This window comes from Nuphar pumila, chromosome 1 (assembly GCF_984573655.1).
Source record: "Nuphar pumila chromosome 1, dmNupPumi1.hap1.1, whole genome shotgun sequence".
NCBI classification, from domain to species: Eukaryota; Viridiplantae; Streptophyta; class Magnoliopsida; order Nymphaeales; family Nymphaeaceae; genus Nuphar; species Nuphar pumila.
Window position 1 is genome coordinate 2,815,015 of NC_143249.1, and position 13,776 is coordinate 2,828,790.

Sequence of the window (13,776 nt, forward strand, 5' to 3'; positions counted from 1 at the left end):
TTGGAATTTTCTCTCCCCTCCCTTCTTGCACCTAACAGTTAGGACTTTGTGTGATTCATCTCCAACAATATATTAAGTTTTTTTTAAGAAAATCTTCATTGAGCTTATCAAAACTTGAGCTTGGGTCTTCATGCTTGATTTGAACTGAACTCAAGCTATGAAGCCCCTGCACAAGGAGGGTTGGTTGGGGTCATACTAGGGTTTGGATGGGGTGGTGTCGGGCCATCTAGTAGGGTGTCTTTCTGGATAAGGGTTAGAAAGTGAGGTTTTGATGGGTAGGTATAGATTATGCAAGGGTCATATAACCTGGCCACATTTGGTTTGGGCTGGGAGGGGGGCTTGTGATGGGGTCCTCCTTGTCTTCATTATAGTTTCTAGGCAGGGGATGGGTAGCTTTACTTTGGGGTGTTTCCTTGTTTTCATCTCTCTCTCTCTCTATATCTCTATCTATCTATATATATATATAGTTTGGTGCACCGCTCCAGCACATTTCTAGTAACAATAATAGTAGAATGGTACTAAAGACAACAGCAACAACAACAATGAACAAACAACAACCAGCATCGTGGAAAAGGTTGGGTTTCGACAGAGGCAGAAAAACCATGCTTTTTTCTACAGGCCCCACTGGCAGACACAAACAAGAGAGGCCTGATATAGTATTCGGGCTCTCTTTAAAAAAAGATGCAGTACTCGGGCTGACTTCTATACAAAGTACTCGGTACTCAGCCCGCTAGATTCGCCATGCATCCTGAGGCCTTAAGACGGTGTGTGTCCCTTCTTTTAACTGGCCACCAATCCCATTCAGGGACACCAGCTCGCCACTGGGACCGAATCCCTTGTTAAGTACTCAGCCCCAAGTACTGGATCTGCTGCCTTCCTCAGGGAAAGTGGCTTGAAAAATCGCCGCAACCTTGCTATCTCCACTTTATACACGGTTAGCCTAGCCATGCCACATTGCAATTTGCATGGCTATGGCCTTTGAGCACAAGCACAAAAAAAAGTATGAGAAACTCTATTCTGGAGGACTTTGAAAATAGTCTATAGAAAACCATTCACAAATAATTTACATGGGGTGGTTGTACAAAAGCAACAAGACAAAACTGAGAACTGTAACTGTACAAAGAGAAGGTCCGCACCAGCGTCTATATACACCTCCAATGGCTTGATTGGTAGGATATCAGCAGTATCTAGGAAGAAGTTTGAATAGCATCAGGTAACATGGCCACTGTCACAACAAAATACTCACTGCCAATTGGAAGGTTGCAAGGATTAGTGATGGAGTTTGTCGGTCCTACACCAATACATGACAACTTGTCTACCGTGGAAATGTTTCGATTACCAGTATCATCAAACCGATCTGTTTTTGTTTCTTCGGTTCCAAAAGAAATTGCGGCTCTTACTACCTTGTGTTCAATGTGCACGATCTGCCCAATTACGTAAATGGGTTTAGTTGGCAGATTTTCCAGAAACAGGGCAACTGATTCTGATGAGAGGAAATAATTAGAGCAGTTTCTGTTAATTGCTTCATAGAGCCCTCCTGAATTGAGAACAAAAGCAGCAATCTCGTGGACTTCCAAGCAGCCAAAAGAAATTTTATCCTTGTTTGCCTGTTACAAATGAAAATTGCCAACAAGACTATTTTTTAGTTCATGGAAACGGCTAGCAAAAGTATCATCTCAACAAGCAGGACAAAAACTAACCTGTTTCTCAAGCTTTAGTTTCACATATAAAGTTTTAACCAATTCATTCTTCCCTTCCAATTCCTTCGAGAGATGTCCTTCTGCAGCTTCTGCTCTTGAACACCGATCTTGGAGCTCAGAGCGGATACGAGACAGGTATCCCACTTTGTCAGCAAGCACTCGAATACAGGCACGAATGTCTGCACCAACATCATCATCCTCTCTATCGTTGACAGAGCTGAAATAAAGCAGAAAAAAGAAAAAAAGAATAACCATTAAGAGAATATAATTGCACAAGTTTCACCATAAACACCATTGCATAAAAATGCAAAAGCTCCTCTTGTGATGATGCAAGATGGAACTCAGTTTCTCAAACTGGAGGAGGTTTAAGATAGGTAAAGATGCTTAGATGTTTGACGTGTATGCAGTATTAAAATAATAGGTGGAAAAGAGAACAGAAATTAATAGCTTTAAAAAGAGAAAGAAAACCAGCTAATATATTATCCACAAAGTATCTTCCCAGCTGATAGAACCAAAACTAATAGAATTACCTTCCCAAAGAAAGAGCCAGGGACCGCAATGATTCAGCAAAACCAGCTACCCCAGCAGAAGCATTGACACAGGTTTGAAGCCTCTCAAATAGACCACGTATCTTGACAGCAGAAGCACGCAACGCATTATATTCAGAAGCCCGTCTATCAGCTGCACACAGATTAGTATGTGCTTCTTCCCTTGCCTCATGCAAGCAATTTTCCAAATGTGCACAATTCATCTGTTTCAACAAAAACAAGGACAACTTATGTACCAAAGAAACATTATCATATCAATGTACGTAACATCAAGAACAAGGGCAGAACGACATGTACAATCATGCATCAGAAGATGTACATCAACATGATATGCATACATCCCGATATTTTGGTGCAAGAAACATGGCAGACCAATACAATAATGCCTCAGGCAACAAATACAGTGGCCTTCAAGAACCAGGTTTTCCATTTGCCATCCTTGTTTGCCATATCAAATCCCCCTAACTGAACCTATGTGATTCCCCATGTTATTCTATGTATTCTTGTGCTTTCCATGGCATGAAGTAGAAGCAGGCAGAAAAACTCTTAAAAAAAGAAGGTAGAATGCACTTTTAAGAATACTGAAGACATAGATGTATATCATCTCATGAAATAAAGAACTATTGTTGATGAGTATGATAAATATAACAATGTAAGCAGACCTGACATGTCTACAACAACAACTGCAAGCAGTAATAGCACACTGCCAGTGGTTTAGCACTTCCAAAACTAAAACAAAATGTGTGATGTTTTGTTTGAACATCAAATCTACTCATAATTGGAAAAAAACTAAATAGATCGACTTTCTGGAACACCTCGAAAGACATGAAGTATTCAAATGCAAAGTAGAAAAAAGAAGAATAAAATATCAATACCAAGAATTGCAAGTATATAAAAGTTTTTTCAAACAAGATACCTGAGATTCATCCAGGAGCTTTAAACTAATTTCAAGTTCTCTTCTGAGTGCATTCACTTCTTCCGAAGCAGAACTAAGTTTTGATTCAGTCTCACTGCATTCACTTGATTTCTCCGCTAGAGCATTTTGCATCTTTGAAATGAGTATGTCCTCCACTTTGGAAGCTCCATCAGAATGATCAGTAGCATCAAATCCCTGGGAAATGGTGTCAAGGGGATTTTCTATGCTTGCAATTGTGGTACCTGTTGTTTCCTCCCCCAACTGCTTTGTTGCATTGTCTAATCCATCTTTGTCACCAGTTACAGGTTCAATTCGACGTGTATCTAGCATTGATGAATCCAATGAACAAGGCACAGAATCTGCACTCAGTTGTGGCATGGCTGGAAGATCCGTCATATTCTCATCCATACCCTCTTGAAGCTTAGAGATTTTTCCAGGAAAATGCTCTTCCTTGGTGTCTAATGAAGCTGAGATACAAGAGACCTCATCCATAGGGTCAGGAGAAATACCGGGAGCTGGTCCTGCTGCATCCGCTGATAGATTAGAAACATAATTGTCATTCTTCAATGATGAAAGTGAATTCTCAGATATATTTTTTCCATCAGGTACTGGATGCACCTGGAGATACTGTTCAGATAACCTCTGTTCAAGTTCCTGAATACGTTTTTCATAAGAGATGCACTGCATCTGTTTCACCTTTACCATTTCCTGGAGATGTTTGCAATATTCATCCTTCAGATGCAAAGCTTCTGCAGTTTTTTCTGCAGTCGTCTTCAGCATAGTACCTATCTTACTATCATCCAGGGATTCAAAATCCATGTCAGGGCCAAAAGAGCAAACTAAAGCTATTGCTGAAGCTAGTTCTGCTTTGAGCCATGCATTTTCAACTTCTATTTTGCTTGTTCCAGCAATCTCAACAGAGTCACAGTCCTCCAGGAGCTCTTCCGTTTCATTTTTCTGAAATAAGCCTTCAGAGCTTTCACCAACCTGCCCTGAGTAACAACTGGAATGCAAAGTGGAAAATGAACCCCTTGCCACAGCATTCTTCTCCATTTTTAATGATAACACACAGACATATTCAGGTGCATAACGATCTATATCTGCTATATCAATCTCAAGCAAGTTTGCATCAAAGGGAACTATGTTAACATCACATTGACTAGGAGAGTCAAAGAGCCCCATCAATGCCAGTATATCACGAGGGATGTATGGACTATGTGAATTTAAAAACTCCTCCCTTCCTCTAACTTCAACCTCCCTTTTCCTTGCCAGTCTTTCTGCTAACTGTCCAGCCAGTCCCATATACAGTTTCATCCAAGCCTTCCTCCTGATTATCTCAGCAAGGCATGCCCTGTAGGCAGGTCCAATCCTACGTACCATTTTGAGATCACCAAAGAGTTCATCCTGGCGGCCCATTGCTTCCTTGAAAGCTGGAAGTTGTAAACGGATGTCCCTGATGGATGATTGAACTGATGCTATTTTTTGCATACTAGCATGTACAAATAAGTTCATGTCATTTTTTTTAATCCTACAAAATTCAAGCAGCTTGCCAATAGCACAATCACATGCCTGCATCTTGGGGATGTGACTCTTGTGATGGACATCATACATTGGACCAAGGGCTGAAACTGCATCATGAGGACGAATTGATGAAGATAACTGGCACCTCACACAGTCATCCACAAGTTTCTTTACCGTATTGACATCCTTGCTGCAGCAGACAAGTCAGTTTTAGAGCCTCCTCATGACTATGACTAAAGCTGAGATGTGCTGTGTAAAGCAAATGGAGCAAATACAAATTGCTTTGAAAATTGACCAAACACTGTAATTGTCTGTGCTATTGCTTGCACCATAATAGTTTCAGAAATTGGGAAGGGTGCTGAAAATTGACCAAACCATATCGCACGGCACAGCCCTTCCCGCTCTCTTATTACTGTGAGGGGCATCCATCAGGTTTCCATCCATTACAAAGCTGGAGAACAGAGAGAGATGTGATGTCCCAGCCTACCAGAATTAATCCCACCAGTTTACAGCATTTCCAACACCATAAACCAGTAAAGTCATATACTATGTCACATGGGTGCGGGTGCGGGTGCGGGGATTCGGCACTTCCAAAAAACCCGGGTGCGGGGGTGAGGCAGGGGCAAAAATGTAAATATATATATATATATATATATATATATATATATATATATATATATATATCATGTATAGTGTATATGTATGAATGTATGGTAGGCTGGTAGCTGTTAAGGTCCATGACATTTATGCATGTTAGCACGTTCACCACAATTTTATGCCCCTAACAAATTTAAAAATTGATATGGTGATTAGGTGTATTAATTGTCACAATTATGGACATTTTAGTAATTTTTATTAGGAAAACATATTAATAATTGTGCATTTTGAATGCACAGCTAATAAGTGTGTAACTTATTTTTACACAAAATTGCAAAAATAGCTACTGGTGTCCATTAATGCATGGAACCGCCAAGTCATTTTTAAACTTCAAGGGTGTATTTTATGGTCATTGTTTTTTCCCTTGCAGGAAGGGGGGTCCGGGGGCTCCGCCCGGCGCGGGTCCCGCAGCCCATTTCATAGGGCAAATTTTTTTAAAAAAAAAATCCAAAAAATGGACAAAAATGACCCTGGGTGCGGTCAACGCACCCAGGGTCGGGTTGGCCGCACCCGCGTCGAGTCGCGTCGACGCGGGTGCGGCACCCTGCTAGCCGAATCCCTGTGACATAGGTCATATACTACAACCAAGATTTTCATTGTTTATATATATATATATATATATATATATATATATATATATATATATATATATATATATATATATATTTCAGTATCCTATTAGCAGATATACTGAGAAACTGGTTCACTTCATTAGACAGAAAAAAATCATTCGAACTGAAGTGATATGTTTAATCCATCACTAGAAGTTTTGGTGCCATCCCAAGATTGCTTCACAATTCTTCAAGAGAACATTGTAATTTTTTTTAACAGGACCAAAAAGAGTAATCACAACTTCTAGTCTACAGGGAAGTGAACTATGATTTCAAACAGATGTGTGTCAACCAAATAAAACAATAGTAAGCAACTCCTAGCATGATGATCTTAGTCACCGAATAAAAATTAAATATGATCTGGATATACTGCATTCGCAGAACAAAATCTGGTTGAAAGAAAACAAACCTCAGAGATTGCATTATACTGGTCTGCTCATCAAGATAATGCTGATGGTCTTTAATCATGTGCTCCGCCTCCCTTATGCAAACAGATGATTTATTTATTAACAGATCTTCAACTCTGCATTTTAGTTCAGAATACATTGCCTTGAGCTGAGAAACCTTTGATTCAAACTGCCTGTGGGATCCTGTGCAATTCTCAGCAGACTTACGCAGGCCTTCCTCTTTGATGAAATCCAGCAGGGACTTGCGTGAATTAGTCTGAAGAGCTGGATGCAGTTTACATGACCTCAGCTTCTCGATGTCCTTATCCAAGTTCGCCAAAAGATCCAAGTGATACCGATGCTGTTGGGATAAACACTTTGTGAAATCCATGTACATTTGATTAATCATCTGATAATAGTGATCCATATTCCCTCCAGCAGTATCCAATGCCTTCTCTTGCACCTTTTGCTCTCTCAAAAGCCGCCTGCAAATCTCAAATTTAGCTTGAGTCGATCCATAGACACCGTGCCCCCTCTGAAAATGGTAACGAAACTGTCCTTCATAGGAAGACAAAGCCTTTAGGGCAGGGTCCGGTGCATCGTCCAAAGGATGTGGGTTCCGTGAAGGTGAAGGCAATGGAGGTTCTAGAATCTCAGGTATCTCAATCAGCTCAGGGACGGGTAGGGGGCAGTCAGGGACTAATCTAGCGCGGTTATATAGAAACAACTCGCGCCCTTCGCAAGGGAGCTTGTAATACGAGAGAGGCCGATTAGGCTCGAGCTTCATGTCCCCGCACAGAAGAAGCTGCACGTTAAGTGGAATTCCAGAGAGCAGCTCCAAGCAACTCTGCACTGCTGCAACAGACATTCCTTCGTCGCAATCGACTTCGAAACTGCGCCCATTTTCTGCAACATAAACCACCAATTTCCCACCACCACCCACATACTCGCTGCCCACAGAACTCATCGTCACTACTACACGGAAAGCCCCTGAACAAGAACCTTCAATCAGAAATCATCTAAATACACAATCCACAAATAAATTATACCCAAACCCATTCCCCAACATAAGAAACGAGGAAAAGAGCAAACAGTATTTCCATCACTCCGAATACCCATCAATCACTAATCGCTCATTACGTGCCTGATATGAAAAAAACAAAGATATTGAACAGAATTTCTGCAGGAACAGGTTGCCCAATTCAAAGAGCTACCTTCTCATCTAACGAATTTCGGCCATATAAGAGAAACCCATCATTATAAACACCCCAATTTACTCGTTGCCTCAAAATTCCTATCAACCTCTTATGGTAACACAGAAAGAAACCCACACCCATCATCAAAGAAAAACCAAAATAACAAAAAAAATCGCAACAAAATAAAGAAAGAAAAAAGAGACTATCACCAACAAAAGAATACCATGAATCGGATTCCGAAAGAAAACAACATACCCGAATCAACCAACGCTCATTCGCATAACCTCGAAGATGGGACGATCAATTGATCGCTGCCCACCTTGTGCAAAACCAGAATTTCAACCCCTACAGCAACTATTTTTCTTCTTCTCCCCTTCCTTCTTATTATTTTAATCATTTACTGTTTATTTATTGGCTGGAGGTTGAATTGAACAAGGCAGAGAGAGAGAGAGAGAAGCTTCTGCAACAAGCACCCCCCCTCGTCACCCACAACAGAAGACCTCTCTCCTCAGCCGGAGAGGTTTTGAGAAAGAGAAACAGCACCAGCAGTTTATTTCGATTTACTTGGTTTGTTATATTATATTATTTTTTGTGTTTTATTTAATAATTTGTCTTTTTTGATAAGGCAAGCTGCTATTTTTTGATAGAATGAATATTACCAAGCTATGGTCTCCAAAGAAGTTCTTGATACCGCTTGGGGATTTTTTTTTTTTTTTGGGAATTAGGAGAATCCTTGTTCATTACTTTGTTTTCTTGCCTTGGAAAGTTATTTTCGTGATCTGATATATTTTATTTTTTGTTTTTATTTAATATTTTTCTCTTTTTTGATAGGCAGGCAGGTATATATTTTTATATTTCATTAACGTAGATATAATAAATATTTGGGTTTTTTGCAAACTGGTCCCTGTCTTATTGGTTATTTGCAAAAAGGTCCCTCCCTTATACATTTTGGCAAAAACGTCCCTGACATTTTGTTAACACTTGCAAAAACACCTCTCAGGTTAACATCAGTTTGGTTCGCTGGCCATAACCGTTAAGGACAGATAAAATGACAGTTATGCCCTCATAAAAGGACCGTTAAAAAAACAAAACAGGAACTACTTGAGACTGGTGTATAAGCAAAATGACCATTTCCAAACAAAGGTTTTTAAAGGCGTGAGGCGTATTTGAAACATATGAGTGAGGTGTAAGCCTTGAGGGGCAACCAGGCGTAAGCCTCACTCAAGGCATAAAGTTGAAGAAAAACAGAAACTCTAAATTGATCCATTTGCACTCGTCTGAATGTACACAGTTCAATTGCGAACATCACTGAATCCAGCCTAAACAGATTTAGGTTCATATGAAAAATGCTAATGTTGAATCTGGATCCTGTTAAGTATTAGCCATTCAAGCTAACCATACTAAATTCAAAACAACCAACAGGATCCAAATTAGTCTTGGATGCAAGCATTATCAAACGAGACTGAATGAGATATAGGTAAATCTACCACTTTAGTTTCTGATTTGCATCCAATTTCTGATATGAATGCAATGAATCCTATTTGACAATTAGATTACTCTACCAGATCTAATCAATTGGATATGGATCCAAATCCAAACTATTGACATTCCTATGTGCACAAGTGCAGGTCATTGCATCCTTGTTGGCTAAATTAGAATGCCTCTGAATCTCTTAAAGAAATATGAAGAAATTTTTTTGAGGGGATCAAAGTTTGGAAAGAAAAATAAATTTAACTTTTCCATGGCTTTTAAGGTAATTATAAATTTACATGGTGCCCAACATATATCTTTTTTTTTTCCTTTTATTAGGTACTTATTTAATAATATGAATATATGGCGTTTTTTAAATTATGAACTTAATTGTCATTTGACATGAAGTCGATGGGTTATCTAGTTATCCAATGTGTATATAGTTGAGAGGCCAACGCCTCTCATTGATACTGCTTGGCATTTTTTTTCTTGGAATCAGAAGAATCCTTGTTCATTAATGTGTCCTGCCTTTGGAAAGTTATTTTTTCTCATATCTGATATGGTTTAAGTTTAACAACAACGATGTGTGTTTGTTGTATTAGGATGTTAGCTTATGTGCTTGATTTAGAAACTCGGATCAACTTGGGGGACATACATGACTGAACCTACCTAGACACGGATTCAATTGTCAGGCCAAATTTAGACCTAGCTAGGTGAATATCTTCCTCTTTATTATTCATCTTGTGAATTGTTTGGTTGTTCATTACTAAAAACATATATTTTCAGTAATAAAGAAAATTATTGAATAACTTCAAATTTTAGTTTTATTTTGATATAAAGACCAGAATAAGTGTTTTTTTGGATAATGCAATGTGAGCAAGCTCAAGTTTCGATCTTGAAATGCATTCACCAAGATGTGAGAAAGGAACACAAACATTCTACAAATAAATAGTCAATTAATTAGTTAATCTTTCAAAAAATCTATAAAAAAATATCATAAATATTTAATAAATAGTTAGAAAAAGTTTAACCTATACAAAACGAAAAGGAACATTATAAAGTCAATTAATTAAAGCACTAATCCGATGAACAAAAGATAAACTAACAAGAAATTAAAATATATTAATATTTTTTTTAAAAAATCAAATAGTTATTCTAACACATTCTTTTTACAATTGGCCTCTGTCATTTTTTTTATATTTTGAAAGCCATTCAGGCCGCTGCATAGGAGGACAGTGATGGGCTAATGGTGGATGGCCAGTCGGAGGATGTTGCCATGTTTTGTTGATTGTTTGGTCCGAGTGAGGAAGAGCTACCATACTGCACATGCCACACGGCCACTACAAAATAAATTGAAGGCCACAAATGCACATACATTGTATCTTGCGCGTGCAATCCAAAATCTACTCATCTCTGAGTTTTTGTTATCAAGTAAAAATAAATCCAGATGTGTTCAGCATGGCTACTAATGAAGGTAGGAAACTAATAAGCTATAAATAATAGGTGCAAGTTGTATCAACTCAATTTAACCACATGATCTAGATGTGTTCAACATGGTTTGTTTGCTAAGGATCAAGCCTTGGATCATGCATTTCTGATGTATATTTTAAGTTATGAAATTTGAGCACATTATGGGCCCATAAATTTTGAACCCCTTTAAAAATCTAATTACTTGTCATAATCACATGATTCAAAACAAGTTTCCTACTAAACAAACCATGTAGATCATATCTGGAACACGATCTACAAAAAATTAGAAATCTTTGAAGAAAAAAGTGATTTTTACTCTTTAGTTTCTTACCCCATTAGTAGCTAATATTTACCCATATATATATATATATATATACATAGTGAAGGGTTCCTCATACCTAAATAGGAGGAAATGAATGATTTTGATTTTTCATTTTTTTTATGTTTTGGTTCTTTTTTCCTAATCTGACCTTAGAGATGGGAACTAGATGATATATAGTTTGTTTAGTCAAATAGACTTTTGAATCATTCAAGTAAGACATGTGAGCAGGTTTTTATAAGGTTTCAAAACTCAACAACCTAGAATTTTCATAAATTTCAAAGCTCATAAAATAGTATTTTATTTATGAGAAAAACATGATTCAACAGTCAATTCCTTGCAAATAAAATATGTTAAACACATCAGTAAGGTCTGATTTTCAAAACATAACTTAGAACACTGAAAATCAGTACTGTCCATACCATATACACACTATATATACTTTGTTTATGTATTTACTTAAAAAAACACAAGTATTGATGGGGACAAGCAAAAACTTTTTTTTTATGACAAAAGAACCCTCACTGAGAATCGGGTCAAAACTCCAAATTGAAGACACGACCACCCAGCCTTGAGTGCCCCAACCGCGATAATGCAAGGACAACCCTACGCACCAATGGGATTTGATCCTGAGCCTTCAGCTTGACACAGGACCCCTGCACTGACCACATGGATAGCGGTAGTGGGGATAAGCAAAACATTAGTGCAACTGAATGCGGTCTGTCGTGACCATTCTATGGCTTGTGACTCAACTGAACCTACTTGTGTGGTCCAAATTTAGGCTTACAAACTTCCGAGGAAGCATTTCCTCAAAACTTGTTTGGTAGGAGCTATCATTGCACGTCACCTTGTCTTGGTATGTTGCAAGTTCAAAACCCAATGGTACCTTGTATAACTGGTGGGGTTCTGCCTAACCCCAGCTTGCCTATCTAAAAAACAAAACTTCCTATAAGTGGGCCATGAAGCTAAATTGATGACAGACTAGAAAAACTTAAAATAAAAAATATTTTGGTTAAAACCGTTATATTTTTGCAGTTTATCATCTTCATGGGAACATGATGATGAGTGAAGGATGAGGGCAGTTCTATTGGTTTTCATTACAGAAAAAATACATTTAGGGGCCAACCTTTTACCCTTAATTTAAAAAATAAGTCACATTTTTTTTAATTTTCAAAAAATGGGCTGCAGGTTTTCTGGAAACTGTCAAGCAAGGGCCTTAGGTCAACATCCATCATCTTGGAATGTGATAATTTTTTGTTTCATATATTGTCCTTTAAAATTGAAAAATATTCATTCATCCTCATAAAAAAGCAAAAAGGTAAATATTTTAAACATTTGATTATGAAGGTTATTTGTAATTTGCTTATTTTAAACAAGGCATGCCTCAGTTTGGCAGTTTCTGGTAAAATAGAGGCCCGTATTAGAAACTTCAGAAACATGAAGCCCGTATTTGGAATTAGGGAAAAAATGCTGCTGCTAAATGGAGCTAAATTGATGACAGAATAGAGAAACTAAAAAAAAAAAGCGATTTTGTTTAAAACAGTTCTATAGTTGCAGTTTATTATCTTCATGAGATCATAATGATGGGTGGAGGATGAGGGCGATTTATTAGAGAAAAATTCATTTAGTCCAACCTTTGGTTTCTAATTCCAAAAATGAGCCACACTTTTTTGAAATTTGGAGAATTTGGCCACAGATTTTTTGGAAACTGTTTTTTTTTTTTCAGAATAAGAGAAAATCTTTATTAGGATATTGTAAAAAAACAAAGTTGACGAAGAGGGATCGTCAAAACTGTGTCATATGTACATGTTAACAGTGAAGAACAAAAAATTGTCAAACTGTCAAGCAGGGACCTCAGCTCAGCTTCCATCATCTTGGAAATGTGATTCTTTGAAAAATACTCATTCGTCCTCATAAAAAAAACCAAAAAGGTAAATATTTTAAACATTTGATGATGAAGATTGTTTTTGTAATTTGATTGATGATTTAAAAACTGAGTTCATACACAATTATAAACAAAGGCCTTTGTTTGGCAGTTTCCAGGAAAACCAAGGCCCATATCAGGAAATTGAGAAACGTGAGGCATATTTTTGTAATTAGGTGAAAAATCCTTCCCCTAAATGGAGTTCTCTTTTCAGTATTTACTGTTGCTTTATAAAACAAGTTGGCACTGTTTGGGAACTGAAATTTGAGATAAGAGTTGAGGATTTAGGTTTTTCATTACAATTCTAATTACACAATTGATAGCTTTTTCATTTTTTCAAATGCATACTCTCTCAACTCCACCTGCCAAACAGAGCCTTAGGGGGCATTTGGGAAACAGGTCCTCTTCCATATGAAAGATGGCCTCTTTCTCATAGGTGGTGGAACAATCGGCCTGTGGTAAAGAGGCAGTGGGGTTCAGCCACTTTCATATGAAACACCTTGTTTTATATGAAAGCAGGGTGGCTTCACCCCTGGGGAAGCAATTTCCTATGAGAGGTGGTGTTTAGTGTGGCATCCATTTTGTATGACCTTCTGTTTCGTGGAGTGTAACAAACACCCCCCTTAGAGCGCATTTGACTCATGGTACAAACCTCCGTGCAGAGGCTTGTACCACATTTGATCAGCGGGACGAAGCAGCACGCTCTTTCATTTTATAAAAGGTGTAATTGGACATGACAGGGTGCAACTGGTGCGTCCAATTAGACAAACGCCATGGGTTCTGTCCGTTCAGCTTATTTGTCCTGCGCATCAAACACACCCCTAGCTGCCCACTGTGCCAGTCCAGAAGATTGGCCAAGCTTAGCTAGATCAAATATGAACTCAATTGGAAAGATAGAGACCTCTAATTCGGGTCACTCTGCCGTTGGCTTGTAATTGAAACTGGCAGTGGGGGTGATGAATAAATTGCAGGGGAACCATAAACAAGAAAGAAAAAAGCACAAAAACATCAAACTACAACTCTCACCCATGTTGAATGCTTGTTTGTTGATGTGCAGA

At 38.2% G+C, this 13,776-nt stretch overlaps 1 protein-coding gene across 1 annotated transcript; it reads right to left on the bottom strand.

The window, feature by feature from the left end:
• Positions 1-1,026: 1,026 nt before the first annotated feature.
• LOC149847679 (autophagy-related protein 11-like) lies at positions 1,027-8,088 on the bottom strand. The gene is made up of 6 exons (XM_090009185.1): positions 7,791-8,088; positions 6,363-7,329; positions 3,165-4,875; positions 2,231-2,451; positions 1,701-1,917; positions 1,027-1,607 (listed from the first exon to the last, which is right to left on the bottom strand). The coding sequence occupies exons 2-6, from the start codon at positions 7,304-7,306 to the stop codon at positions 1,188-1,190; spliced, it is 3,513 nt and encodes a 1,170-aa protein (XP_089865311.1). The 5' UTR covers positions 7,307-7,329; positions 7,791-8,088; the 3' UTR covers positions 1,027-1,187.
• Positions 8,089-13,776: the final 5,688 nt, after the last annotated feature.